Source organism: Aotus nancymaae, unplaced genomic scaffold (assembly GCF_030222135.1).
Source record: "Aotus nancymaae isolate 86718 unplaced genomic scaffold, 86718_ANA_hifiasm-v0.15.2.pri h1tg000008l, whole genome shotgun sequence".
Taxonomy (NCBI): Eukaryota; Metazoa; Chordata; class Mammalia; order Primates; family Aotidae; genus Aotus; species Aotus nancymaae.
In genome coordinates, this window is record NW_026988419.1 from 17651988 (window position 1) to 17679666 (window position 27679).

A 27679-nucleotide genomic window follows, 5' to 3' on the forward strand; every position below is an offset into this window, starting at 1 on the left:
CCGAGGGGCCAGCGCACGCGTGCTCTGGCACTCCAGTGCAGGGATGGCGGGCTGGGCTAAGGGCAAGAGCTTCCTGGCGCCTGGTTTGCTGCAGGGCCAAGTGGCCATCGTCACTGGCGGGGCCACCGGCATCGGAAAGGCCATCGTGAAAGAGCTCTTGGAACTGGGTACGTGAGCGGGCAGCTGTTGCAGAGACGTGGCTGGGGTGACCTGGGGTAACCCGGGGTCGGGAGCCAGGGGCTCTCGGCGGGGCTTGGGGAGTGTGGAGCTGCAGAGCAGAGCGGGGGCAGGTGAGCGCGAAATTACGACCACTAGGGGTACAGAAGAGAGCAGCTCTTCCTAAGAGCTAGTTTTTTTTTGTTTTTGTTTTTGTTTTTGTTTTGAGACGGAGTTTCGCTCTTGTTACCCAGGCTGGAGTGCAATGGCGCGATCTTGGCTCACTGCAACCTCCGCCTCCAGTGTTCAGGCAATTCTCCTGCCTCAGCCTCCCGAGTAGCTGGGATTACAGGCACGCGCCACCATGCCCAGCTAATTTTTTTTTTTTTTTTGTATTTTTTTTTTTTTTTTTTTTGAGACGGAGTTTCACTCTTGATACCCAGGCTGGAGCGCAATGGCGCGATCTCGGCTCACCGCAATCTCCGCTTCCTGGGTTCAGGCAATTCTCCTGCCTCAGCCTCCTGAGTAGCTGGGATTACAGGCACGCGCCACTGTGCCCAGCTAATTTTTTGTATTAGTAGAGACGGGGTTTCACCATGTTGACCAGGATGGTCTCGATCTCTTGACCTCGTGATCCACCCGCCTCGGCCTCCCAAAGTGCTGGGATTACAGGCGTGAGCCACCGCGCCCGGCCCTAATTTTTTGTATTTTTAGTAGAGACAGGGTTTCACCATGTTGACCAGGATGGTCTCGATCTCTTGACCTCGTGATCCACCCGCCTCGGCCTCCCAAAGTGCTGGGATTACAGGCGTGAGCCACCGCGCCCGGCCCTAATTTTTTGTATTTTTTAGTAGAGACGGGGTTTCACCATGTTGACCAGGATGGTCTCGATCTCTTGACCTCATGATCCAGCCGCCTCGGCCTCCCAAAGTGCTGGGATTACAGGCGTGAGCCACCGCGCCTGGCAAGAGCTAGTTTTTAGCCACTGGTTAAAAACTAAAGGGAACACTGAGGCCAAAGAGATTACTGAGGCCAAAGAGACTGTGCCCGAGGTAGGCAATGAGAAGACCAGTGAGAAACATGCTGTACAATTACTTTTATATTCAGATTTAAATAAATCCATTCTATATGTTTAATTTGAGTGATTGGGAAACGTGGGAAGACTTCATTTAACTGGAAAAAGTTGTAAACGTACTGGGAGTCTCTCACAGTATCTTCTCACATCTCTTAACATAACCCCAGCAAGGAAATATACTGAATATTTACCTTAACTTGGGTGAAGGCCTTTGTAAACACACAAATGAGAGAATAAACCACAAAGGGGAACATAAATAAATCTACCTATATGAAGATATAAATCCTCATTGAATTAAATAAAAATATAAAGTTTAAGGGCATATGAAGAAAAATGTTTACAACATCAGATAAATTGTTGTTGTTGGTTTTGAGATAGGGTCTCACTCTGTTGCCCAGGCTGGTCTCGAACTCCTGGGCTCAAGGGATCCTCCTACCTTGCCTCTGACTCCCAAAGTGTTGGGATTACAGGCTGCACCACTATACTCGGTCAACAGTCTTATATATAAAGAGCTCTTACAAATAAAGAGAAAAAGCAAACACACTGATAGAAAAATTAGACTAATGATGTGGACTAAGTGTTCTAAAAGAAGAACTACAGACAGGCAAGAAACATATGAAAAAATAATCAACTTCATTGGTAATAAAATATAAAATACTGTCAGTAAGATGTTATTTTTCTAACAAAATTTTGAAACACTGGGAAAAATTAAAGTGTTGATACAGGAGTGACAAGGCAGGCAGGAATGTAAATTATTACAAACCTTCTGGAGGGCAATGTTCACAATGTTCATGCTCTTTGACAGTAATTCCTTTCTCAGTTATTTAAGGAAACAGAAACAAGTAAAGATTTTCATGCAAGGAAAATCGTATTTGAGTAGTGAAAAAATGGAAATTACCTGAAAGTCCAATATGAGGGAAATATTTAAATCAATAACAACGAAATATAATGTTACCATTTAAATATCTTGCTATTGGTTCTGGCACAGTGGCTCATGCCTGTAATTTCAGCACTTTGGGAGGTCGATGCAGGCAGATAACCTGAGGTCAGGAGTTTGAGACCAGCTTGGCCAACATGGTAAAACCCCATATCTACTAAAAATACAAAAGTTAGCCTGGCATGGTGGTGCACACCTGTAGATCCAGCTACTTGGGAGGCTGAGGCATGAGAATCACTCGAACCTGGGAGGCAGAGGTTGCAGTGAGCTGATATCATGCCACTGCACTCCAGCCTGGGCAACAGAGCGAGACACCATCTCATTAAATAAATAAATGTCTTGCTATTGAAGACTTATTTGGAGAAATGAATACCATATATTGGGAAAAGCAGGATTCTAAACTTAATAGCATTCCAATTTTACTTTTAATAAGAAATATATAGGCTGGGTGCGGTGGCTCATGCCTTTAATCTTAGCACTTTGGGAGGCCAAGGCATGTGGATTACGATGTCAGGAGTTCAAGACTCAGCCTGGCCAAGATGGTGAAACCCTGTCTCTACTAAAAATACAGAAATTAGCTGGGTGTGGTGATGGGTGCCTGTAATCCCACTACTTGTGAGACTGAGGCAGAGAATTGCTTGAACTCGGGAGGCGGAGGTTGCAGTGAGCAGAGATTGCACCACTGCACTCCAGCCTGGGCAACAGAGCAAGACCCCGTCTCAAAAAAAAAAAAGAAAAAAAGAAAGAAAGAAATATATATGCAGGGCTGGGTGTGTTGGCTCATGCCTGTAATCCCAGCATTTTGGGAGGCTAAGGATCACGAGTCATTTTGGGAGGCCAAGGATCACGAGATCAAGAGTTTGAGACCAGCCTGGTCAATATGGTGAAACCCCATCTCTACTAAGAATACAAAAATTAGCCGGGTGTGGTAGCACGTGGCTATAATCCCAGCTACTAGGAAGGCTGAGGCAGGAGAATCACTTGAACCTGGGTGGCTGAGGTTGCAGTGAGCCGAGATCATGCCACTGTACTACAGCCTGGGCGACAGAGCAAGACTCCATCTCAAAAACAAACAAATAAACAAACAAACAAACATATACAATCGTGAGCCATTGCACCCGGCCATAAAAGTCATTTTTATAATGACTTTCTCCTCTTCATTTTTTAATGCCAGAGTTAATGGCTATTTCCACAACATTGTTATATACACCCAAATTGAGCAAAAAAGAAAATGTTAACCGTTTTTTTTTTTTTTTTTTTTTTTTTAGACGGAGTTTCGCTCTTGATACCCAGGCTGGAGCGCAATGGCGCGATCTCGGCTCACCGCAATCTCCGCCTCCTGGGTTCAGGCAATTCTCCTGCCTCAGCCTCCTGAGTAGCTGGGATTACAGGTACGCGCCACCGTGCCCAGCTAATTTTTTTTTTTTTTTGTATTAGTAGAGACGGGGTTTCACCATGTTGACCAGGATGGTCTCGATCTCTTGACCTCGTGATCCACCCGCCTCGGCCTCCCAAAGTGCTGGGATTACAGGCTTGAGCCACCGCGCCCGGCCTTTTTTTTTTTTTTTTTGAGATGGAATCTTGCTTTGTTACCCAGGCTGGAGTGCAGTGTCGTGATCTCATCTGACTGCAACCTCCACCTCTGAGTTCAAGTGAGTCTCATGTCAGCCTCCCAAGTAGCTGGGACCACAAGCATGCACCACCATGCCTGGCTAATTTTTATATTTTTAGAAGAGATGGGATTTTCCCATGTTGGCCAGGCTGGTCTCAAACTCCAGACCTCAAGTTATCTGCCTGCCTCGGCTTCCCTAAGTGCTAGGATTACAGGTATGAGCCACTGCACCTGGCCTCTAGTTAGAAGGCCACTGGTTTTTGTTTTTTTTGGTTTTTTTTGGTGTGAATTACATTTTTTTGGCATGAATTTTGAGGCATGACTTTTTTTTTTTTTTTTTTTTTTTTTTTGAGACGGAGTTTTGCTCTTGTTACCCAGGCTGGAGTGCAATGGCATGATCTCGGCTCACCGCAACCTCCGCCTCCTGGGTTCAGGCAATTCTCCTGCCTCAGCCTCCTGAGTAGCTGGGATTACAGGCACGCACCACCATGCCCAGCTAATTTTTTGTATTTTTAGTAGAGACGGGGTTTCACCATGTTGACCAGGATGGTCTCGATCTCTTGACCTTGTGATCCACCTGCCTCGGCCTCCCAAAGTGCTGGGATTACTGGCCTGAGCTACCGCGCCCGGCCCGGCATGACTTTTTAAATGATGATTACTGTATTGTCTTTCACATTCATAGGGTTTTGACTTTTCATTTTGCTAAGAGGACACAGACAGCTTTAGCTCACAAAAGCAGGATATTGTGGGCAGAATTGGATCTCCTTCGTACCTTTGAGAGGTGCTGTTAGGTGGAGAGAAACCTGATTTCATCAAGGAAAACCTAAGACATCAAGTTGAACTCATATCAGGTCCTTTTTTTTTTTTTTTAATCTTCAAGTTAATCATTCACTTTCTGTTACCACAGTAGAACATAAAGTAGGTCTAGTAGATAAAATGAAATTAGGAAATGCAAGTGGAAATTAGGAGCCACAACAGCACTTTTTCTTGATCTAGTCTAGTCCAACTAGTCTGTTACCAACACCAGGGACCAAGAAGGTGCTTAATAAAAATACTATTCTGAGTTGAAGATGGAAAGGGATCAGTATTAGCCTAAGCAGGAACACAGCATACTGGGCTACAAGCCTCTGATGCTGAAACAACTCCTTATCCAAATGATTTAGCGTGAGAGGTAAGGATGATATCTAATAATTTTCTAGTTTATTATAAGGTAGCATAAGAGGTTTGTAATACATTAAAATAGTATAGAAGTATATAAAAGAAAAAATGAGCTTTACCCATTCTTCCCTTTTTCTAAATTCTCTTCTTGGTGATTTTCTATAAATCTAATATGCACATGTATACACACACACACACACACACACATACATGTCTGTTTTGTTTGTTTGTGAATGGATCGGACTGTTAACAGGTAATTATGATACAGTGAAGGTCTAAATGCTGTATTAGGATGAGAACAGTCTATAACTATACTGCCTCACATAGAATTTAAGACTGCAAAGCCACTGCAATCCAGCTTGGGCACCACAGGGAGACCTCATCTCTAAAAATATATATGTAAAAGAACCACTTAACAGTTCATAGGTAGTCTTTGCTTTTGCATGGCATTGTAGCATTGTAACAATGATTGTGCAAGCTGAAACCATGCGAAGCAAAAATAGTCAATGGGAAAAAGTACACGTGTTTCATGACCGTCAAAATTTTTGTCAAAGCCTTAGAAATTCTCTTATTGTTAGTTACACATGTATAGGGAAATGAAAAAAAAATAGTAGACCTAGACCAGTTTTACTGGGGAGATATTTGTTAGAGTACAAAGTTTCATTTAGACAGGAGAAATAAGTTCTGATTATCTATTGCACAGCATGACGGCGATAGTAATGCATTGTGTATTTCAAAATAGCGAAAATAGTGGATTTTTAATGTTCTTAAAGAAATGATATAAGAGGTGATAGATACATTAGCCTGATTTCGTTATTCCACAATGTATTTATATATCACAATATCACATTTTACCCCATTAAAATGTTTGGTTAAAGTTAAAAAATTAAAGTGTTTAATTTCCATGTGAAAAGTGTGTCAAGAGTCATTTGATTAGTGCTTACTTTCTCATTGTATACCTTATGATATGGAGCAAGCATTTTTTCTATATCTTGTTGAATTGTTTTACTCCCTTCTATGTTTGGATTAGCTTTTAATATTTTATCCTTTATACTTTCAATGTCATGAAATATTTCCAAAAGTGGTGTTTTTTTTTTTTTTTTTTTTTTGAGATGGAGTCTCACTCTGTCACCCAGACTCATCTCTATTAAAAATAAAAAAATTGGCCAGGCATGGCAGTGTATGCCTGTGGTCCCAGCTACTCGGGAGGCTGAGGTGGGAGGATCAGTGCAGCTCAGAAGGTCACGGCTGCAGTGAGCCAAGACCGCCACTGCACTCCAGCCTAGGCAACGGAATAAGATCCTGTCTCAAAAACAAACACACAAATGAACATTTTTAGTTTCTTTCTTCTTTTGCATATTTTTAGATTTTTATCTGGCATCATTTTCCTTCTCCTTGAAGGACTTCCTTTCTTCTTTTTTGTAGTTCAGATCACTTTGATGAATTTTTCCGGCTTTCATAGGTGTGAAAAATGTCTTTATTTTCCCATCATTTTTGAGAGATATTTTCACAGGGTCAAGATCTCTAGGTTCACAAACTTTTTCATTGCTTTCAGTTACCGTAAAGATGTTCCACTGTCTGCTGGCTTGCATTGTTTCTGAAAGAAGTCTTTATCTCTTGTTCTATACTTAATGTGTTGTTTTTCTCTGGCTGCTTTTAAGATTTTCCTCTTCATCACTGGTCTGTTTAATTATAACATCAGTGTCATTTCTGGGTCTGCTTTTATTAATTGACTTTTCTCCTTATTATATGCTGTTATTTTCCTGCTCCTTGGCATACCTGGTAGTTTTTTTGTTGGATGCCAGATACTGAATTTGACCTTGATGGATGTTGACTATTTTTACATTCTTATAAATATTCTTGAGCTTTGTTCTGAGATACAGTTCAGTTACTTGAAAACAATTTGATACTTTAAAAGAGGTTTGATCTGAGCAGTCTTTAGTCTATGGTGAATGTTGCCTCGCTGCTGAAGCCATCCTCTTGTGCGTATTTTACCGAATGCCCCATGAAAGGTTTTTTTTCTGGTCGGCACACCGACCATTCCCAGTGCTGTGTGAGTGCCAGGATTTGATCTCCTTGCCCATTTTTGGTGGTTCTTTCCTCTTTGATTTATTCCCAAGCATTGATCAGTACTCAGGCGAAGATTCAAGAGAGACCCTTCACAACTCTGGAGTTCCTCTCTCTCTGTATATCTTTTCTCCCTATCCCTGGGCAGTCTCATGACCTTGGCTGCCGGGACGCCCAACTTCATCTCTTCCACAGGGAGACTTTGGTCTCTCTGAATGTGTTTCCTTCTTTTGCTTTAGTCTAGACCATCTCACCAGGCAGCAAACAAGGGCTCATATTTGTTTTCACTCTCCCAGAGGTGACTGTCCAGTGCTACTTGACATCCGGTGCCTGAAAACCATTGTTTCGTATATTTTGTCCATGTTTTTACTTGATTCAGGCTTGAGGGCAAGTTCAGTTCATGTTTGTTTTCACTCTCCCAGAGATGACTGTCCAGTGCTACTTGACGTCCAGTGCCTGAAAACCGTTGTTTCATATATCTTACCCAATTTTTCAGTTGATTCAGGCTTGAGGGCAAATTCAGTTCCTATTAGTCCATCTTGTCCAGAAGCAAAAGTCCTAGTTTATCTTTTTTTTTAAAAAAACCAACAACATAGGAGCACACACGACCAGGAGCAGTGACTTGTGCCTGTAGTCCCAACACTTTGGGAGGCCAGGTGGGAAGATTGCTTTATCTTGGGAGAAGTTCAAGGTTACAGTGAGCTATGTCAAGCCTCTGCACTCCAGCCTGAGTAACAGAGTGAGACCCTGATTCTAAAATAAAAAAACATTTAAAAAATGGAACACATGATATATTTTTTCAATATTATTATTGATGGAATTTGGATGACTCATGAAGTCATATTTTTTTGTTCTCTGGCTATTTACTTCTCAAGGTATGATGTGTTCTTGGTGTCCCGGTTTATTTACTTGCTCTCTGGCTGTTTCTCCTCAGGGAGTAATGTGGTCATTGCATCCCGTAAATTTGAGAGACTGAAATCTGTGGCAGATGAACTGAAGGCCAGCCTACCTCCCACAAGCCAGGAGCGAGTCATTCCCATACAATGCAACATCCGGAAAGAAGAGGAGGTAATGCAGATATATTTATATCGTTTATTCGTTCATTGTAGTTTGCAGTAGTGGTTCTTAAACCTGGCTATGCTTCAGGTTCTCCTATTATAGCTGTCTTAGATAAGGTTCACTAGAAGCAGAGGCTGTGAAGGAGATTCTCATGTTAATGATTTACTGAGCCAGTGACCCCTGGAGAAGGAGAGGAAGGGAAGCAAGAATGTGGTCTCGAGATCGATCCAAGATGGCCACTTAGGAGGAAGTCGGGATTGCAGCTCCGAGAGAAGGCGCAGAGGGTGAGTGGACGCCGCATTTCCAGACGGACTTTTACTGCCCGCAGACCAGGAGATTCACAGGAGGAAAAGCCCCACGGGTCGCCAGCACCACTGGTTTGAGCGGAGTGGCCGCTCAGCCTACGCCCTGGAGCGGGAGGCAGTGGCTTCTTGTGCAGAGCGAGAGAGACAGAGTTCCCTCTGAGCCAGAAAGGGGAGCTGAAGCAGGGAGCCAAGCCAGGAGACCCCCGGGCAAAGGAGTGCCACGAATCTCAGAGCCGCTGCTTTGGCTGACGCAGCGGCACACAGGGCAGCGGATTTTAACTGCCCACAGACCAGGAGATTCACAGGCGGAGAAGCTCCCCGGGTTCCCAGCGCCGCTGGTTGGACCGGAGCAGCCGCTCGGCCTGCACGGGGGGCGGTGGGGAGCAGCGGCTCCTTGAACAAAGTGAACGAGACTGTGTCCCCTCTGGGCCAGCAAGGGGAGCTGTGGCAAGGAGGCAAGCCAAGAGATTACTGGACAAACAGGGCCCCTCTGGAAACACGGCTGAACCCGGGATGGTCCAGCTCTGTGGGGGAGGGGCATCCTCCATCGGGAAACACCCTGCAGTTCCGGGGCAATTTTCCGTAACCAAGACAACCCGCCACTACAGAGACTCCGTCACTACAGGGGTGGGCCAGCATAGCGGAAGCAGTTCTAACTACACCCACAGGACTGCAGGGAAGCTCACACGGAAGCTGGGCGGAGCCCACAGCAGCTCAGCGAAGCCTCTGCAGGCTGAGTGTGACTAGACTGCCACCTTGTGGGCAGGGAAAACGGTAGCAACACAGCTGAAAAGCATAAAGTGCTAAACCCCTGGGCCAGAACACATGGGGAGAAGAAAAGGGGGTTTATGAGTTCAGCTGCTGCAGACTTAAAATTACCAAAATCAGAAAGACAGCAACTACAAAGTCAATAGGCGGATAAATCCACAAAGATGGGAAGAAACCAGCGCAAAAAGGATGAAAACACCCAAAACCAGAACACCTCTCCCCCTACAAGGCAGCATAACTCCTCACCAGCACGGGAACAAGACTGGATGGAGAATGAGTGTGATGAAATGACAGAATCAGCTTTCAGAAAATGGATAATAAGAAACTTCTGTGAGCTAAAAGAACATGTTCTAACCTAATGCAAAGAAACTAAGAACCTTGAAAAAAGACTTGATGAAATGCTAACGAGAATGGACAACTTAGAGAGGAATATGAGTGAATTGATGGAGCTGAAAAACACAACACGAGAACTTTGCGAAGCATGTACAAGTTTCAACAGCAGAATTGACCAAGCAGAAGAAAGGATATCAGAAGTTGAAGATCAACTCAATGAAATAAAATGAGAAGGGAAGATTAGAGAAAACAAGGTAAAAAGGAATGAACAGAGTCAAGAAGAAATATGGGACTACATGAAAAGACCTAATCTACGTTTGATAGGTGTACCTGAATGTGACGAAGAGAATGCATCCAAGCTGGAAAATACTCTTCAGGATATTATCCAGGAAAACTTCCCCAACCTAGCAAGGCAGGCCAATATTCAAGTCCAGGAAATACAGAGAACACCACAAAGATATTCCTCTACAAGAGCAACCCCAAGGCACATAATCATCAGATTCGCCAGGGTTGAAATGAAGGAGAAAATACTAAGGGCAGCCAGAGAGAAAGTCGGGTTACCCACAAAGGGAAGCCCATCAGACTCACAGCAGATCTCTCAGCAGAAACCCTACAGGCCAGAAGAGAGTGGGGGCCGATATTCAACATCCTTAAAGAAAAGAACTTTCAACCCAGAATTTCATATCCAGCCAAACTAAGCTTTATAAGTGAAGGAAAAATAAAATCCTTTGTGAACAAGCAAGTACTCACAGATTTCATCACCACCAGACCAGCTTTACAAGAGCTCCTGAAGGAGACACTACACATAGAAAAAAACAACCAGCACCAGCCACTCCAAAAACGCACGAAATGGTAAAGAGCAGCAACACAATGAAGAATCTGCATCAACCAATGGGCAAAACAGCCAGCTAGCATCAAAATGACAGGACCAAACTCACACGTAACAATATTAACCCTAAATGTAAATGGACTAAATGCCCCAATCAAAAGACACAGACTGGCAAATTGGATAAAAAGCCAAAACCCATCAGTGTGCTGTATCCAGGAAACCCACCTCACATGCAAGGATACACAAAGGCTCAAAATAAAGGGATGGAGGAAGATTTACCAAGCAAATGGAGAGCAAAAAAAAAGCAGGAGTTGCAATTCTCATCTCTGATAAAATAGACTTTAAAACAACAAAGATCAAAAGAGACAAAGAAGGACATTACATAATGGTAAAAGGATCAATGCAGCAAGAAGAGCTAACGATCCTAAATATATATGCACCTAATACAGGAGCACCCAGATACATAAGGCAAGTTCTTAAAGACTTACAAAGAGACATAGACTCCCACACATTAATACTGGGAGACTTCAACACACCATTGTCAATATTAGACAGATCAACGAGACAGAAAATTAATAAGGATATCCAGGACTTGAACTCAGACCTGGACCAAGCAAACCTAATAGACATTTACAGAACTCTCCACCCCAAATCCACAGAATATACATTCTTCTCAGCACCACATCACACCTACTCTAAAATTGACCACATAATTGGAAGTAAATCACTCCTCAGCAAATGCAAAAGAACGGAAACCATAACAAACAGTCTCTCAGACCACAGTGCAATCAAGTTAGAACTCAGAATTCAGAAGCCAACCCAGAACCGCACAGCCTCATGGAAATTGAACAACTTTCTCCTGAATGTTGACTGGATAAACACTGAAATGAAGGCAGAAATAAAGATGTTCTTTGAAACCAACAAGAACGAAGACACCACATACCAGAATCTCTGAGACACATTTAAAGCAGTCTCTAGAGGAAAATATATAGCAATAAGTGCCCACATGAGAAGAAAGGAGAGAACTAAAATTGACACCCTATCATCAAAATTGAAAGAGCTAGAGGAGCAAGATCAAAAAAACTCAAAACCTAGCAGAAGACAAGAAATAACTAAGATCAAAGCAGAAATGAAGGAGATAGAGACACGAAAAACCCTACAAAAAATCAATAAATCCAGGAGCTGGTTTTTTGAAAAGATCAACAAAATAGACAGACCACTAGCCAAACTAATAAAAAAGAAAAGAGAGAATAACCAAATAGATGCAATAAAAAATGATAAAGGGGATATCACCACAGATGCCACAGAAATTCAAACCATCATCAGAGATTATTACAAACAACTCTATGCACATAAATTAGAAAACCTGGAAGATATGGATAAATTCCTGGACAGTAGTCTCCTCCCATGCCTAAACCAGGAAGAAGTCGAAACCCTGAATAGACCAATAACAAGGGCTGAAGTCGAGGCAGCAATTAAGAGCCTACCACCCAAAAAAAGCCCAGGCCCAGATGATTTCACAGCCGAATTCTACCAGACATACAAAGAGGAACTGGTACCATTCCTACTGAAACTATTCCAAATAATCCAAAAAGAGGGAATCCTTCCCAAATCATTTTATGAGACCAACATCATCCTAATACCAAAACCCGGCAGAGACTCAACAAGAAAAGAAAACTACAGGCCAATATCCATGATGAACATAGATGCAAAAATCTTCAATAAAATACTGGCAAGCCGATTACAACAGCACATCAAAAAGCTTATCCACCATGATCAAGTAGGATTCATCCCAGGGATGCAAGGCTGGTTCAATATACGCAAGTCTATAAATGTAATTCACCACATAAACAGAACCAAAAACAAAAACCACATGATTATCTCAATTGATGCAGAGAAGGCCTTCGACAAAATTCAACAGCCCTTTATGCTATAAACTCTCAATAAACTAGGTATCGACGGAACGTATCTCAAAATAATAAAAGCTATTTATGACAAACCGACAGCCAATATCATACTGAATGGGCAAAAACTGGAAGCATTCCCTTTGAAATCTGGCACTAGACAAGGATGCCCTCTCTCACCACTCCTATTCAATATAGTACTGGAAGTTCTAGCCAGAGCAATCAGGCAAGAAAAAGAAATAAAGGGTATTCGATTAGGAAAGGAGGAAGTCAAATTGTCTCTATTTGCAGACGACATGATTGTATATCTAGAAGACCCCCTCATCTCAGCCCAAAAGCTCCTGAAACTGATAAGCAACTTCAGCAAAGTCTCAGGATACAAAATCAATGTGCAAAAATCACAAGCATTCCTATACACCAATAACAGACTTAAAGAGAGCCAAATCAAGAACGAACTGCCATTCACAATTGCTACAAAGAGAATAAAATACCTAGGAATACAACTAACAAGGAACGTAAAGGACCTCTTCAAGGAGAACTACAAATCACTGCTCAACGAAATAAGAGAGGACACAAACAGATGGAGAAACATTCCATGTTCATGGTTAGGAAGAATTAATATCGTGAAAATGGCCATACTGCCCAAAGTAATTTACAGATTCAATGCTATCCCCATCAAGCTACCAATGACCTTCCTCACAGAACTGGAAAAAACCACCTTAAACTTCATATGGAACCAAAAGAGAGCCCGCATAGCCAAGTCAATTCTAAGCAAAAAGAACAAAGCGGGAGGCATCACACTACCGGACATCAAACTCTACTACAAGGCTACAGTAATCAAAACAGCATGGTACTGGTACCAAAACAGAGATATAGACCAATGGAACAGAACAGAGGCGTCGGAGGCGACACAACATATCTACAACCACCTGATCTTTGACAAACCTGAAAAAAACAAGCAATGGGGAAAGGATTCCCTGTTCAATAAGTGGTGTTGGGAAAACTGGCTAGCAATATGCAGAAAGCAGAAACTGGACCCCTTCCTGACACCTTACACTAAAATTGACTCCAGATGGATTAAAGACTTAAACATAAGATGTAACACCATAAAAACACTAGAAGGAAACCTAGGCAAAACCATTCAGGACATAGGCGTAGGCAAGGACTTTATGACCAAAACACCAAAAGCATTGGCAACAAAAGCCAAAATAGACAAATGGGACCTAATCAAACTCCACAGCTTCTGCACGGCAAAAGAAACAGTCGATAGAGTGAATCGGCAACCAACAGAATGGGAAAAAATTTTTGCAGCCTACCCGTCTGACAAAGGGCTGATATCCAGAATTTACAATGAACTAAAACAGATTTACAAGAAAAAAACAAACAAGCCCATTCAAAAATGGGCGAAGGATATGAACAGATACTTTACAAAAGAAGACATACATGAGGCCAACAAACATATGAAAAAATGCTCATCATCACTGGTCATTAGAGAAATGCAAATCAAAACTACATTGAGATACCATCTCACGCCAGTTAGAATGGCGATCATTAAAAAATCTGGAGAAAACAGATGCTGGAGAGGATGTGGAGAAATAGGAACACTTTTACACTGTTGGTGGGAGTGTAAATTAGTTCAACCACTGTGGAAAACAGTGTGGCGATTCCTCAAGGACCTAGAAATAGAAATTCCATTTGACCCAGCAATCCCATTACTGGGCATATATCCAAAGGATTATAAATCGTTCTACTATAAGGACACATGCACACGAATGTTCATTGCAGCACAGTTTACAATAGCAAAGACCTGGAACCAGCCCAAATGCCCATCGATGATAGACTGGACAGGAAAAATGTGGCACATATACACCATGGAATATTATGCAGCCATTAAAAAGGAGGAGTTCACATCCTTCGTAGGGACATGGATGAACCTGGAAAACATCATTCTCAGCAAACTGACACAAGAACACAAAATCAAACACCACATGTTCTCACTCATAGACGGGTGTTGAACAAGGAGAACACATGGACACAGGGAGGGGAGCACTATACATGGGGGTCTGTTGGGGGGGAGGGGGGATAGTAGGGGGGTGGGGAGTTGGGGAGGGATAGCATGGGGAGAAATGCCAGATATAGGTGAAGGGGAGGGAGGCAGCAAATCATACTGCCATGTGTGCACCTGTGCAACAACCTTGCATGTTATTCACATGTACCCCAAAACCTAAAATGCAATTAAAAAAAAAAAAAAAAAAGAATGTGGTCTCAGCCAGAGACGGCCTTTCACCCTTTAAGTCTTTTTTTTTTTTTTGAGACAGAGTCTTACTCTGTTTCCCAGGCTGGAGTGCAGAGGCGCAATATGGGCTCACTGCAACCTCCATCTCCTAGGTTCAAGCGATTCTTCTGCCTCAGCCTCCTGAGTACCTGGGACTATAGGTGCGTGCCACCAGGCCCAGCTAGTTTTTGTATTTTTCGTAAAGACAGGGTTTCACAATCTTGGCCAAGCTGGTCTCAAACTCCTGACCTCAGGTGATCCACCCTCCTTGGCCTTTCAAAGTGCTAGGATTACAGGCATGAGCCACCATGCCTGGCCCTTTGAGTCTTTTTTTTTTTAATGTTCATTTTAATCTGATTTCATCACTGTTTATTCTGGGTTGGTAGCTTACAAAGTAATATATAACTGAGGCCTGCCCTACTTAAGAGTGTTCCAGGCCGTTGGATATATCTTGTCATCAAAATTACAATTTTAGTATTGTGATCTGTGGATATTGGATACTGGTACATTACTAATTGGTGTAGAATTTTTAGGTTTATTCATTGCTGCATATTCATTCATTGTGGTACTTGGAGTCACTGTACACTGTGAGAGATTGCAAACTCTGTCTAGAGCAAGAAATCAGGTGAGGTAACAAGTTAGGCTATTAATCTTTTACTTTTAATAACTTCCAATATTATTATTATTTTTTTATTGGAATGTTTCTAACACAACCAATGTTCTTCTTTAGGTGAATAATTTGGTCAAATCTACCTTAGATGTTTATGGTAAGATCAATTTCTTGGTAAACAATGGAGGAGGCCAGTTTCTTTCCCCTGCTGAACACATCAGTTCTAAGGGATGGCACGCTGTGGTTGAGACCAACCTGACGGGAACCTTCTACATGTGCAAAGCAGGTGAGTACCATCGGTATCCACAAGCCAACATATTTTTATTTAGAGATCTCAGGAATCCTGTTAGAGATCCAGAAGCCCCATGTTATTAACATTTATTGCCTAGATTTCCTCACTTACAACATAGGAATGTAAATTGGTACATTTCTGTATAGGCAATGTTTATGAAATGTGGATATCCTTCAATCACATCATTTTGTTTCTTGGAATTTATTATGAGAAAATTATTAATGATCTGTACATAAATTTAGCTATAAAGTTGTTCATAAAATTGGAAAAAACTCTAACCCTCATTTTGTTTTTAAGAAATGAATTGGCTGGGTGTGATGACTCACACTTATAATCCCAGCACTTTGGGAGGCTGAGGCAGGTGAATCATGAGGTCAGGAGTTCAAGACTAGCCTGACCAAGATGGTGAAACTGAAACCTCATCTCTACTATAAATCCAAAAAAATTAGTTGGGCGTGGTAGCAGGCACCTGTAATCCCAGGTACTCAGGAGGCTGAGGCAGAGAATTGCTTGAACCTGGGAGGCGGAGGTTGTAGCAAGCTGTGATCGCACTACTGCACTCCAGCCTGGGCAACAGAGTGAGAATCCATCTCAAAAAAAATAAATAAATGAAAAATAAAAAAAATTAAAAAATGAGTCTGTTAAATCTTTTAGCAGGACCAATTCATAAATTCGGGGAGAATACCAGAGACAGAGTCTATGTTCTCTAACAACTAATTAGCATGCATGCATAGTCTTTGGATTAAAGGTTATGTTTCATGGGTGGTTAGTACTAAACTCTTGAGTTGGGTAACTCAAGAAACTCCTTAAAAACTACCTAAGTCTTTCTTTTTTTTTTTTTTTTTTTTTTGAGACGGAGTTTCGCTCTTGTTACCCAGGCTAGAGTGCAATGGCGCGATCTCGGCTCACCGCAACCTCCGCCTCCTGGGTTCAGGCAATTCTCCTGCCTCAGCCTCCTGAGTAGCTGGGATTACAGGCATGCGCCACCGTGCCCAGCTAATTTTTTGTATTTTTAGTAGAGACGGGGTTTCACCATGTTGACCAGGATGGTCTCGATCTCTTGACCTCATGATCCACCCGCCTCGGCCTCCCAAAGTGCTGGGATTACAGGCGTGAGCCACTGCGCCCGGCAGATCCCTAAGTCTTTCTTATGATGAAAAATATAGAACAAGTACAACCCTAACTCAAAGGGTCTTCATCCCAGCATGAATTAGGCTTTATATTCTTAGTATCTGCAAGTCTTGCAGACATCTCTACCTAACTGGGAGAATCAAGCTCTGTCTAAGTTGTGATACAGGTTTGATTGCTCCAGTGGAAAAACCCAGAAACAAAAAGTTTATTTTTCTTACATAAAAAGTACGGGTAGGTAGTCTAAGGATTATACGGTGGTTTCATAATCATTACGGACTGAGGATCCTTCTTATTGCTCCACTGTTCTTGACCTGTGGTTTTTATTTTCTGATTCAAGAGGCTACTCCAGTTCCTGCTATCGAATTTGCATTCCAGACAGCAGGAATGGGGAAAAGTGTAATGGTCACCTATTCCCTTTACAGGCACCATCTGGAAGTAGCACCATGATGTTTGCTCACATTCATCAGCTAGAGTTCAGCTAAATGATCATACCTAGCTGTAAAAGAAACTAGGAAAGAGTCCTTAGGTTGGCAGCTATGTGCCTAATACAAATTCAATTTCTATGGAAGAAAGGGAGAATGAGTATTGGGAGACAACTGGTGGTCTCTAACCCAAGCTTTATAACTTGATGCTTTCATTCCTTCTAACAGGTAAATCAGCAGTTTCTTACCAATCCAAGATTCCTTGCTAACAACTGTCAATTAAAAGTCTACAGAATTGAAATTCAGCCATGACTTTTATTAGTCAAACTGAATTAAACAATACAAGGCTGGCAGGATGCGGTGGCTCATGCCTGTAATTCCAGCACTTTGAAAGGCCGAGGTGGGCAGATTGCCTGAGCTCAGGAGTTTGAGACCAGCCTGGGCAACATGGTGAAATCCCATTTCTACTAAAATACAAAAGAAAAAATTAGCTGGACATGGCGGCATGCACCTGTAGTCCCAGCTACTCGGGAGGCTGAGGCAGACTTGCTTGAACCTGGGAGGTGAAGGTTTCAGTGAGCCGAGATTGTGCCACTGCACTCTAGCCTAGGTGACAGAGGGAGACTCTGTCTCCAACAACAACAACAACAAAAACAAACAAAAAAGAATATTAGGGCTTTTAGTTTTTAGTTTTTATAAGTTATATTTTTCTAAATCATGAAAATAATCGTGAAAAACTGAAAATTATATAAATATTCTGGAGTAAAGTATTAGTTGAGTAAAGTTTTATAAATCTGTATGATAAAGAAGTATGCAGCCATTAAAAATATTGGCATAAAAATGTACTTATTGACATAAAAAATACTCCCAGATATCACTGCAAGAAAGCAAGTTATAAAATATTTTATCCAACATGTTCACAATTCTGTAAAAAAATAGTATGTATTTGGGCCAGGCGTGGTGGCTCACGCCTGTAATCCCAGCACTTTGGGAGGCTGAGGTGGGCGGATCACAAAGTCAGGAGATTGAGACCATCCTGGCTAACATGGGGAAGCCCCGTCTCGACTAAAAATACAAAAAATTAGTCAGGTGTGGTGGCACACGCCTGTAGTCCCAGCTACTCAGGAGAGGTTGAGGCAGGAGAATCGCTTGAACCTGGGAGGCGGAGGTTGCAGTGAGCTGACATCACGCCTCTGCACTCCAGCCTGGGCAATAGAGCAAGACTTTGTCTCAAAATAACCAGAAACCAACCATAGTATGTACTTATGTGTGCATATATATGAATATAAATGATTCTGGAAAAATTTATACCAAAATACAATCATGTTGTTTAACAACAGGGATTTGTTCTGAGAAATGTGTGATTAGTCAATTTCGTTGTCATATGAACATCGTGGAGTGTACCCACACAGACCTAGATGATATAGCCTACTACACACCTAGGCTACAAACTTGGATAGCATATTGCTGTACAGAATACTACAGGCAATTGTAACACATCAAGTGTTTGTTAAGTATTTGTGTATCTCGACATAGAAAGACTAGAATAAAAATGTGGTATTATAATCTTATGGGACCACTGTTATATATGCAATCTGTCTTTGACCAAAACATTATTGTGACACATGACTGTATGACATCTCTAGGAAGTAAAATTACATATTATTTTTATTTCTTTGTGCTTATCTGCCTTTTCTACTTTTGCTAATATGATCATATATTACCTATGTAATTAAAATGATTCAAAACATGACTGGCCTAAAGTCCCCAGTCTCTTTCAGCTTGTACTCTGTGACACAATATGCTATTGTTAAAGAATTGCGAAAAAAATCCACATATAAATTATTGATGATTTTGGACTTTCCTATAGACTTTTTTATTCATTTTACTGATACAGGAATTTTTACCCCAATTTATTTTTGGAAAAATGTTAAATCTGTGGGAAAGTTGAAGAAATAATACAATGGACTTCTATATACCTATCATTTAGATTCACCAAGCATTGCCAGGTGTGATGGCTCATGCCTGTAATCCCAGAACTTTGCAATGCTGAGGCAGGCGGACCACTTGAGGTCAGGAGTTTGAGATCAGCTTGGCCATCATGGTGAAACCCTGTCTCCACTAGAAATACAAAAATTAGCTGGGCGTGGTGGTGCATGTCTGTAGTTTCAGGTACTTGGGAAGCTGAGGCAAGAGAATCGCTTGAACCTGGGAGGCGGAGGTTGCAATGAGCTGAGATGGCGCCTCCAGCCTGGGTGACAGAGTAAGACTCTGTCTCAAAAAAATAAAAAAATAAAAAAAATTAAAAGATTCACCATGCACTAGCATTTCAATTTACATGATCTCTCTTTCTCATTCTCTCTACACGCATGCACGCACATGCACACACACACACTCTTTTTAAATAAACAATTTGAAAGGAAATTACAGATACTATGGTACTTTATTTATAATCTCTTAAGTATAAAGACATGTTTTCTATATAATTACAATACCATTATTATACTTAAGAAAATTAATGGTAATTCAATAAAACCACTCATTGTATAGTCCTTATTGAAATTTCCTTAATTGTTTTCCCACTTTAGAAAATCCAAGATGTTATCAAATTCATGTATTACATTTATTTATGTCTCTTTAGTTTCTTGTAATCTAAAAGAAAATCCATACTTTTTATATTTCACAACAATGACTTATAGAATGTCCCGAATTCTGGATGGATTTCTCTAATTGTTTTGTGGTGATTGTATTTATTTAAATATTTCTGGCAAGACCCCTTCATATATGGTATATATATTTCTTACTGCATTACACCTGTAAGTCTGTAGTTAAGGTGATTTTGCTATTGGTCATCTTAAATTTTTTCACTTGTCGAAGATTCTGACCACCAAAACCTTCTATTGTAAAGATATATTTTTCTATTAGTAAACATAAGTAATCTGTGGATGATACTTTGAGACCATGTGAAGATTCTGTTTTCCTGTGTACTTTTATCCAATGGGTTTAGATTCCGTTTTTTTTTTTGAGACAGAGTCTCACTCTGTCACCCAGGTTGGAGTACCGTGACATGATTGTGACTCACTGCAGCCTCAACCACCTGGGCTCAATCGATTCTCCCACCTCCTGAGTAACTGGAGGTACAGGTGCCTACTAGGCTACTAGCTACCATGCTCAGCTGATTTTTTTTTTTTTTTGTAGAGACAGGGGATAGGGTCTTCCTATGTCTCAAACTCCTGGGCTCAAGCCATCTACCCACCTCTGTCTTTCAAAGTGCTGGGATATAGGTGTGAGACACTGCTTCCAGCTGATTCCATTTTTGATCCTTGCCCAATTCAGTTTCAGAATTTGGTAGATGCAAAATGATGATTTTTTAAAAATTGTATTTATTCCTTATTTATTTATCAATTGGCATTCTTTTATAAAGATGAGTTTTTCCTTTTCTCTTCACCTCCCTAGCCCCACCTCCTAAGCATTACTATCGATGAATGGAATTTATTTTTATTCAATATTTCTAAGCCATTATTGTCATTTTCTTTCTGATGTTCTAATTGTCTGGCTAGTATGGCGTCTGTGTCTTTTTGACATGGCTCAACCAAGAAGCACTAATTCCCTTTAGTAGGGAATGATAATTATTGTTTGTTTGTTTATTTTTTGGAGACCAAGTCTTGCTGTGTCACCCAAGCTGGAGTATAGTGGTTCAAGGCTGCATAGAACTCCTGGGCTCAAGCAATCCTCTCTGCTTCAGCTTTCTTAGCAGCTGCTACTATAGGCTCATGACACCATACCTGGCTGATTTTTAAATTTTTCATAGAGGCAGAGTTTTTCTGTGTTGCCCAGGCTGGTCTTGAACTCCTGGCCTTAAATAATCCTCTCACCTTGACCTCCCAAAGTACTGGGATTACAGGTGTGAGCCACCACTCCTGGTGAAGAACGATTTTTAGAAGGCGAGACTTGGGTACTACATGTGTTCAATACTACTGGGTAATCATTACTTCTAGACATTTTCAGAAATAGGAAACAAATAAATTTATGTATATAGTGGTATTTGTCCAGAAGCAGAAAGTCTGTGTAGAATAATTTAAATAAATGGTTATTCTCCTTTATTATGCTAAAATCAAATGGTTTGATATGGTTTTCAATATTTGATATGGTAAATATTGCTTTATTTTTATTTCCAAGCTTTTCTTGGCTATTCATGACCGTTTTTTTTTTTTTTTGAGAGATGAAGCCTCTGTTGCCCAGGCTGGAGTGCAGTGGCACAATCTCGGCTCACTGCAACCTCTGCCTCCCTGGTTCAAGCAGCTCTCCTGCCTCAGCCTACTAAATAGCTGGGATTACAAGCATGAGCCACCATATCCAGCTAATTTGTGTATTTTTAGTTCAGATGGGATTTCACCATGTTGGTCAGGCTGTTAGTGAACTCTTGGCTTCAACTGATCCATCCACCTTGGCCTCCCAAAATGCTAGGAATACAGGTCTGAGCTACCACAGCAGGCCTATTTCTTCTTTATTTTTCTCTTTTTTTTTCTTCTATTCTTTGTCCCTCTAGAGAACCGTTTATTCTTCCTTTCTTTTCTTTCTTTCTTTTCTTTTTTTTTTTTTAGAAAAGATAGGAAAACAAAGATGGTTGAGAGATCTTTAAAGAATTCAAGACAAAGGAAGTTTCTTTTTTTTCTTTTTTTTTTTTAGAAAGAAAGAAAATAAAGAATGAAGAAGAGGAGGAAAAAGAAAGAGAAAAAGAGAGAGAGAATGGGAGTATTGCTTTCTTGCCCAGGCTAGAATGCAATTTAGTAATGAGTTTTGAAAACCTCTTTTATACCAATAATTATACTTAATGATGTAGTCAGGAAAAAATAAGGGAAGAAAATAACAAACAAACAGCCAACCAATATTTCATTTAACCCTATGATATGCTATGCGATTACTGAGGAGTGATTTACTTCCAATTATGTAGTCACTTTTGGAATAAGTGTGAGGTGGTAATGTATGTTTTGTGTATTTGAAGTGGAGAGTTCTATAAATGTTTATTAAGTTTACTTGTTCCGGGTCTGAGTTCAAGTCCTGAATGTCCTTGTTAATTTTCTGTCTCGTTGATCTGCAGAATCGTTAGCTCTTCTTGTTACATTAATCCTTTTGCCATTATGTAATGTCCTTCTTTGCCTCTTTTGATCTTTGTTGCTTTAAAGTCTACTTTATCAGAGGCGAGAATTCCATTTCCTGCTTTTTGTTTATTTATTTTTACTCTCTGTTTGGTTGGTAAATCTTCCTCCTTCTCTTTGTTTTGAGTCTTTGTGTATTGTTGCATGTAAGATGAGTCTGGATGCAGCATACCGATGGGTTTTGGCTTTTTATCCAATTAGAATATATATAAGTTTAATACTGGTATTTGATGCTAGCTGGCTGTTTTGCCCATTAGTTGATGTAAATTTTTCATTGTGTTAATGTTCTTGCTTTTTGATATATTTTTGGAAAGGCTGATATTGGTTGTTCCTTTATATGTATAGTGCTTCTTTCAGAAGCTCTTGTAAAGCAGGCCTGGTGGTGGTGAAGTCTCTAAGTATTTGTTTGTTCGCAAAAGATTTGATTTTTCCTTCGCTCATAAAGCTTAGTTTGGCTGGATAGGAAATTCTGGGTTGAAGGTTCTTTTCTTTAAGGATGTTAAATATTGGTCCCCACTCTTTTCTAGCTTGTAGGGTTTCTGCTGAGAGATCTGCTGTAAGTCTGATAGGTTTCCCTTTATGGGTAACCTGACCTTTCTCTCTGGCTGCCCTTAGTATTTTCTCCTTCATTTCAACCCTAATAAATCTGGCGATTATGTGCCTTGGGGTTGGTCTTCTTGAAGAATATCTTTGTGGTGTTCTCTGTATTACCTGAAGTTGAATATTACCCTGCCTTGCTAGCTTGGGAAAGTTTTCCTGAATGATATCCTGAAGAGTATTTTCCAACTTGGATTCATTCTCTTCATTACATTCAGGTACACCTATCAAACGTAAATTAGGTCTTTTCACATAGTCCCATATTTCCTGGAGGCTTTGCTCATTCCTTTTTATCCTTTTTTCTCCAATCTTGTCTTCTCGTTTCATTTCACTGAGCTGGTCCTCGACTTCTGATATCCTTTCTTCTGCTTGATCAATTCGACTGTTTAAACTTGTGCATACTTCGCAAAGTTCTCGTGTTGTGTTTTTCAGCTCCATCAATTCACTTATGTTCCTCTCTAAATTGTCCATTCTCGTTAGCATTTCATCAAACCTTTTTTCAAGGTTCTTAGTTTCTTTGCATTGGGTTAGAACAAGTTCTTTTAATTCACAGAAGTTTCTTATCACCCACATTTTGAAACCTGCTTCTGTTATTGGAACACACTCGTTCTCCATTAAGCCTTGTTCCGTTACTGATGAGGAATTGCGATCCCCTGTAGAGGCAGAGGCACTCTGATTTTGAGTATTCTCTGCCTTTTTAGGCTGCTTTCTTCCCTTCATTATATATTTATCCCTCTGTCGTCTTTGTAATTACCAATTTTCTAACTAGGTCTCTGAGCGGACGTCCAACTTTTTGATTCCCAGCGCCGAAATCTGAGCAATCCACTGCGCCAGCCATAACAGCGATGTTAAGATTGATGGTGCTTTTCTGCCCGGGAATCTCCGGACTCTGCACCAAGAACTGCTGCTCTAAGGCACCAGCTAAACCACTGCACCGGCCACAAGAGTCGCCCTGGCGACCCGTGGGGCTCCTCCGCTGGGAATCTCTTAGTCCGTGAGCAACAAATATTCGTCTGAAAATGTGGCATCCTCTCGTTCTCTGCGCTTTCACTGGGAGCTAGGTGCCCGAGCTGCTAGTGATCAGCCATCTTGGATCTCTCTCGAAAAAGGAAGTTTCTTGAACTGCCCCCCGTCTTTTTTTTTTTTTTAAAGATGGGGTTTCACCATGATGGCCAGGCTGGTCTTGAACTCCCAACCTCAGGTGATCCATCTACCTCAGCCTCCCAAAGTGCTAGGATTACAGGCGTGAGCCACTGCGCCTGGCCAAGAACCATTTATTCTTTTACAGGAATTTTATATTCAAGCTTCTTCCTCAGAAATATTGGAGAAATTTGATTGGGATTGTGTTAAATTTAATGATTTGGAAATAATTGACATGTTTAAATATTGAATCTTTCCATCATGACGTGTCTTTTCATTAATAAATTATTATGTCCTTTGGCAAAGGTTTGTGGTTTTTATCACATAGATCATTTTTTAAATAAAGATTATATGCCTAGATATATTTGATGGCTATTGCTATTTTGAATGGACTCTTTTTTTCAATTTATCTTTCAGCTGGACTATCGTTGGTTTATTGAAAACTTATTTTTTCAAATTTATCTTATAGCTTTAACTTATAATTTGCAGCTTTATTTAATAGTTTGTCAAACTACTCTTGGGTTTTCTAGGTATATGATCATACTGTCTAAAAATAACTGTTGTATTTCACTGAGCCAAAGACATAATAAATTGTGAAATGCACCATAATTTTATATACCATTAAGAAAGTAAAAACACTGCTATTTATAATGGTAAGATACCACCAAGTGTAAGGCATCCCAATTTTAGCAATGTGAAAATAATGTGAAAAAGTTGTCTTAGATTCAAAATATGTTTTATTTTATGTCTTCTTTTTACTGGTTTTACCTTATTTTTTTCTGTTACATATAATGAATTGGTAAAAACTCACAGGGAAGCAGTAAGTAATAATGGTAAGGTATTCTTATTTTTGCTTAAGCCCTTAATAGGATTGAGTATTGAATTTTCTCTGATCTTTAAATTCCAAGAATTCAGATTTCTACTGAAGAGAGACTGGAGATACATCTCTAACATTATCTTGATTTGTATGAGTGGAATTGGTACCAAATATCAAGTGGAGCTTCGAGCATAATAAAATATTTGGGCCGGGTGCGGTGGCTCACGCCTGTAATCCCAGCACTTTGGGAGGCCGAGGTGGGTGGATCACGAGGTCAAGAGATCGAGACCATCCTGATCAACATGATGAAACCCCATCTCTACTAAAAATACAAAACATTAGCTGGGTATGGTGGCGCGTGCCTGTAATCCCAGCTACTCAGGAGGCTGAGGCAGGAGAATTGCCTGAACCCAGGAGGCAGAGGTTGCGGTGAGCCGAGATCACGCCATTGCACTCCAGCCTGGGTAACAAGAGCGAAACTCTGTCTCAAAAAAAATAAATAAAATAAAATAAAATAAAATATTTAACGATGAGGTTAACAAAAGAAGTGTGTAAGACTTGTATTCTACAAACTGCCAGACATTGCTGAGAGAAATCACAGAAGATTTAAATAATGTAAAGATATTCAGTGTTGGGGTTAGAAGTTTCAATATTGTTAAGTTGCTGGTTCTTCCCAAATTGATCTGTAGATTCAATGCAATCCCTGTCAATTTTTGTAGAAATGAACAAAGTGATCTTAAACTATATATGGAGATGCAAAGGACCCAGAAGAGCCAAAACGATTTTGCAAAAGAAGAAAGTTGGAGGACTTGATGCTTCTTGATTTCAAAACTATTTCTTGATTTTTAGACAGTGTGGTACTGACATAGGATAGATGTATAAATCAACATCATTAGTTATTAGGGAAATGCAAATAAAAACTCTAGCGTGATACCACTTCACACCCACTAGAATGGCTGTTATCAAAAAATCAGACAGCAATGGTGTGTAGAAACTATACCCCCCATGCATTTCTGATAGGAATGTAAAATGGTGGGGGCACTTTGGAAAACCATTTGGCAGTTTCTTTAAAAGCTAAACAGAGTTAACATATGACCACACAAAGATTCATATTCATACTTGCCCCAAAGTGGAACTATCCAAACGTTTATCAACTGATACATGGATAAATGTGGCATATCCGTGTAATGGAATACTACTCAGCAATCAAAAAGGAACTATTAATACATGACAACATGGATGAACCTCACAAACATGATTCTAAGTGGAAGAAGTTAGACACAAAAGACCACATATTGTGTGATTCTCTTTACGTGAGATTTTCAGAAAATACAAAGGTAAATCTAGAGAAATGGAAACATGAGTGTTTGCTTGGGGATGGGCTGGGCTGCAAATGAGTGTGAAGGAACTTTTTGGGGTGATGGAAACGTTCTAAAGATGAATTGTGGTAATGGTTGCACAACTCCATATATTTATTAAAAGTCATTACATTGCACACTTAAAGTGTGTAAATTTTACTTCAGTCAAACTTTTTATAAAGAAATGTAAATGAACATGTAAAACATGTCAAACAGGCAGTGTGCTGAAAGAAGGTATCAGGAGAGTCAGGACGCTGTTTAAAAATTTAATGATTGAGTTTGTCTCTATCCTGCAGTTTACAACTCCTGGATGAAACAGCATGGAGGATCTATTGTCAATATCATTCTCGTTACTAAAACTGGATTTCCATTAGCTGCGTAAGCATTTTTGTATTGTTTTATTCCTATGTCTTTGAGTTTTCTCTTCTGAATGGGGGAAGCGGGATAGGGAACATTTCTTAGATTAAGATCATTAAGCTGGGCAAGGTGGCTCACACCTGTAATCCCAGCACTTTGGGAGGCCAAGGTGGGCGGATCACCTGAGGTAGGGAGTTCGAGACCAGCCTGACCAATGTGGAGAAACCCTGTCTCTACTAAAAATACAAAATTAGCCGGGTGTGGTGGCACATGCCTGTAATCCCAGCTACTCGGGAGGCTGAGGCAGGAGAATTGCTTGAACCTAGGAGGCGGAGGTTGTGGTGAGCCGAGATCGTGCCATTGTACTCCAGCCTGGGCAAAAAGAGCAAAACTCCATCTCAAAAAAAAAAAAAGAAAAAGAAAAAAGGAAGAGATCATTAATACCTTTAATCAGTTGTGATCCTAATAGCTAGCTAGCGTTTCCTTTTATCTGAACTTAAAACTCAAAGTATTTCTAAAACATTCCCATTCAGATTCGGACTGCTAGATTTACCAAGGAAAGGGAAAATATTACTTGTTGTTTGTCTGATATTCAGATTAAACTGGATGTCTTGTGTTTTGGTGGGCAACTCTAATCCAGATGCTACTGAACTGGCCATCACTGTCTGGGAATAGCTTATTTGTTAAAAGTGTAGAAATGAAACTAATCTATGTTAATTTAGATTTGAATACCATTAATATATGTTCTTGATTTTAGACAGGACTGCTAAGTTGTTGCTCCTAACAGATAACTCAGGATTTTTTTCCAAAAGTTTCTAAGGTTTTGTGCTTCTGATTAGCTACTCTGTATGCAGACAGCGTGTCTCCTTTATGCAAATTCTAGCACCCTGCTCATTTCTTATATTATTCAGAATTCCCACAGATGTATAGGATAGAAATAACATTCAACCTGGCTTTAGTAAAAATCTAGGGCAGTGGTTCTCCAAGAGTGGCTTCCAGACCAGCCACATCATCATCACCTGGGAGAAGTTGCACAGCAAATTATCCAGCCCCACTCCAGATCTGCTGCAAGAGAAACTCTGGTGGCAGAGTGCAGCAGCCATCTGTACAAGCCCCGAAGGGGATCCTGGTACCTGCAGAACCATTGTCCTAAGGGCATGTTAGGTTCAGCCACAATGTTAGAAGGAAGCTGCCTCTCCCTTTGGTTTTGCTTTCTTCATGTCTGCCTACATTCTTAGGCAGGCTGTCTCTAGGTGTGGCAAAAAGAGAGTACTAGCAAGAGTTAGAGGTCAACACTGTCGCTGTTTGTAACTCTCCA

General features: G+C 40.7%; 1 protein-coding gene across 4 annotated transcripts in view; it reads left to right on the forward strand.

The window, feature by feature from the left end:
* Positions 1 to 3: 3 nt before the first annotated feature.
* PECR (peroxisomal trans-2-enoyl-CoA reductase) overlaps positions 4 to 27679 on the forward strand; it is a 62422-nt gene continuing 34746 nt past the window's right edge. For all 4 annotated transcript variants that reach the window (XM_064373012.1, XM_064373010.1, XM_021666912.2 and 1 more), the window contains exons 1-4: positions 4 to 167; positions 7940 to 8073; positions 15209 to 15374; positions 26301 to 26382. In XM_064373012.1, coding sequence (XP_064229082.1) covers positions 44 to 167; positions 7940 to 8073; positions 15209 to 15374; positions 26301 to 26382 — 506 coding nt within the window. In that variant the 5' untranslated portion in view covers positions 4 to 43. The remainder of the gene's footprint in view (positions 168 to 7939; positions 8074 to 15208; positions 15375 to 26300; positions 26383 to 27679) is intronic.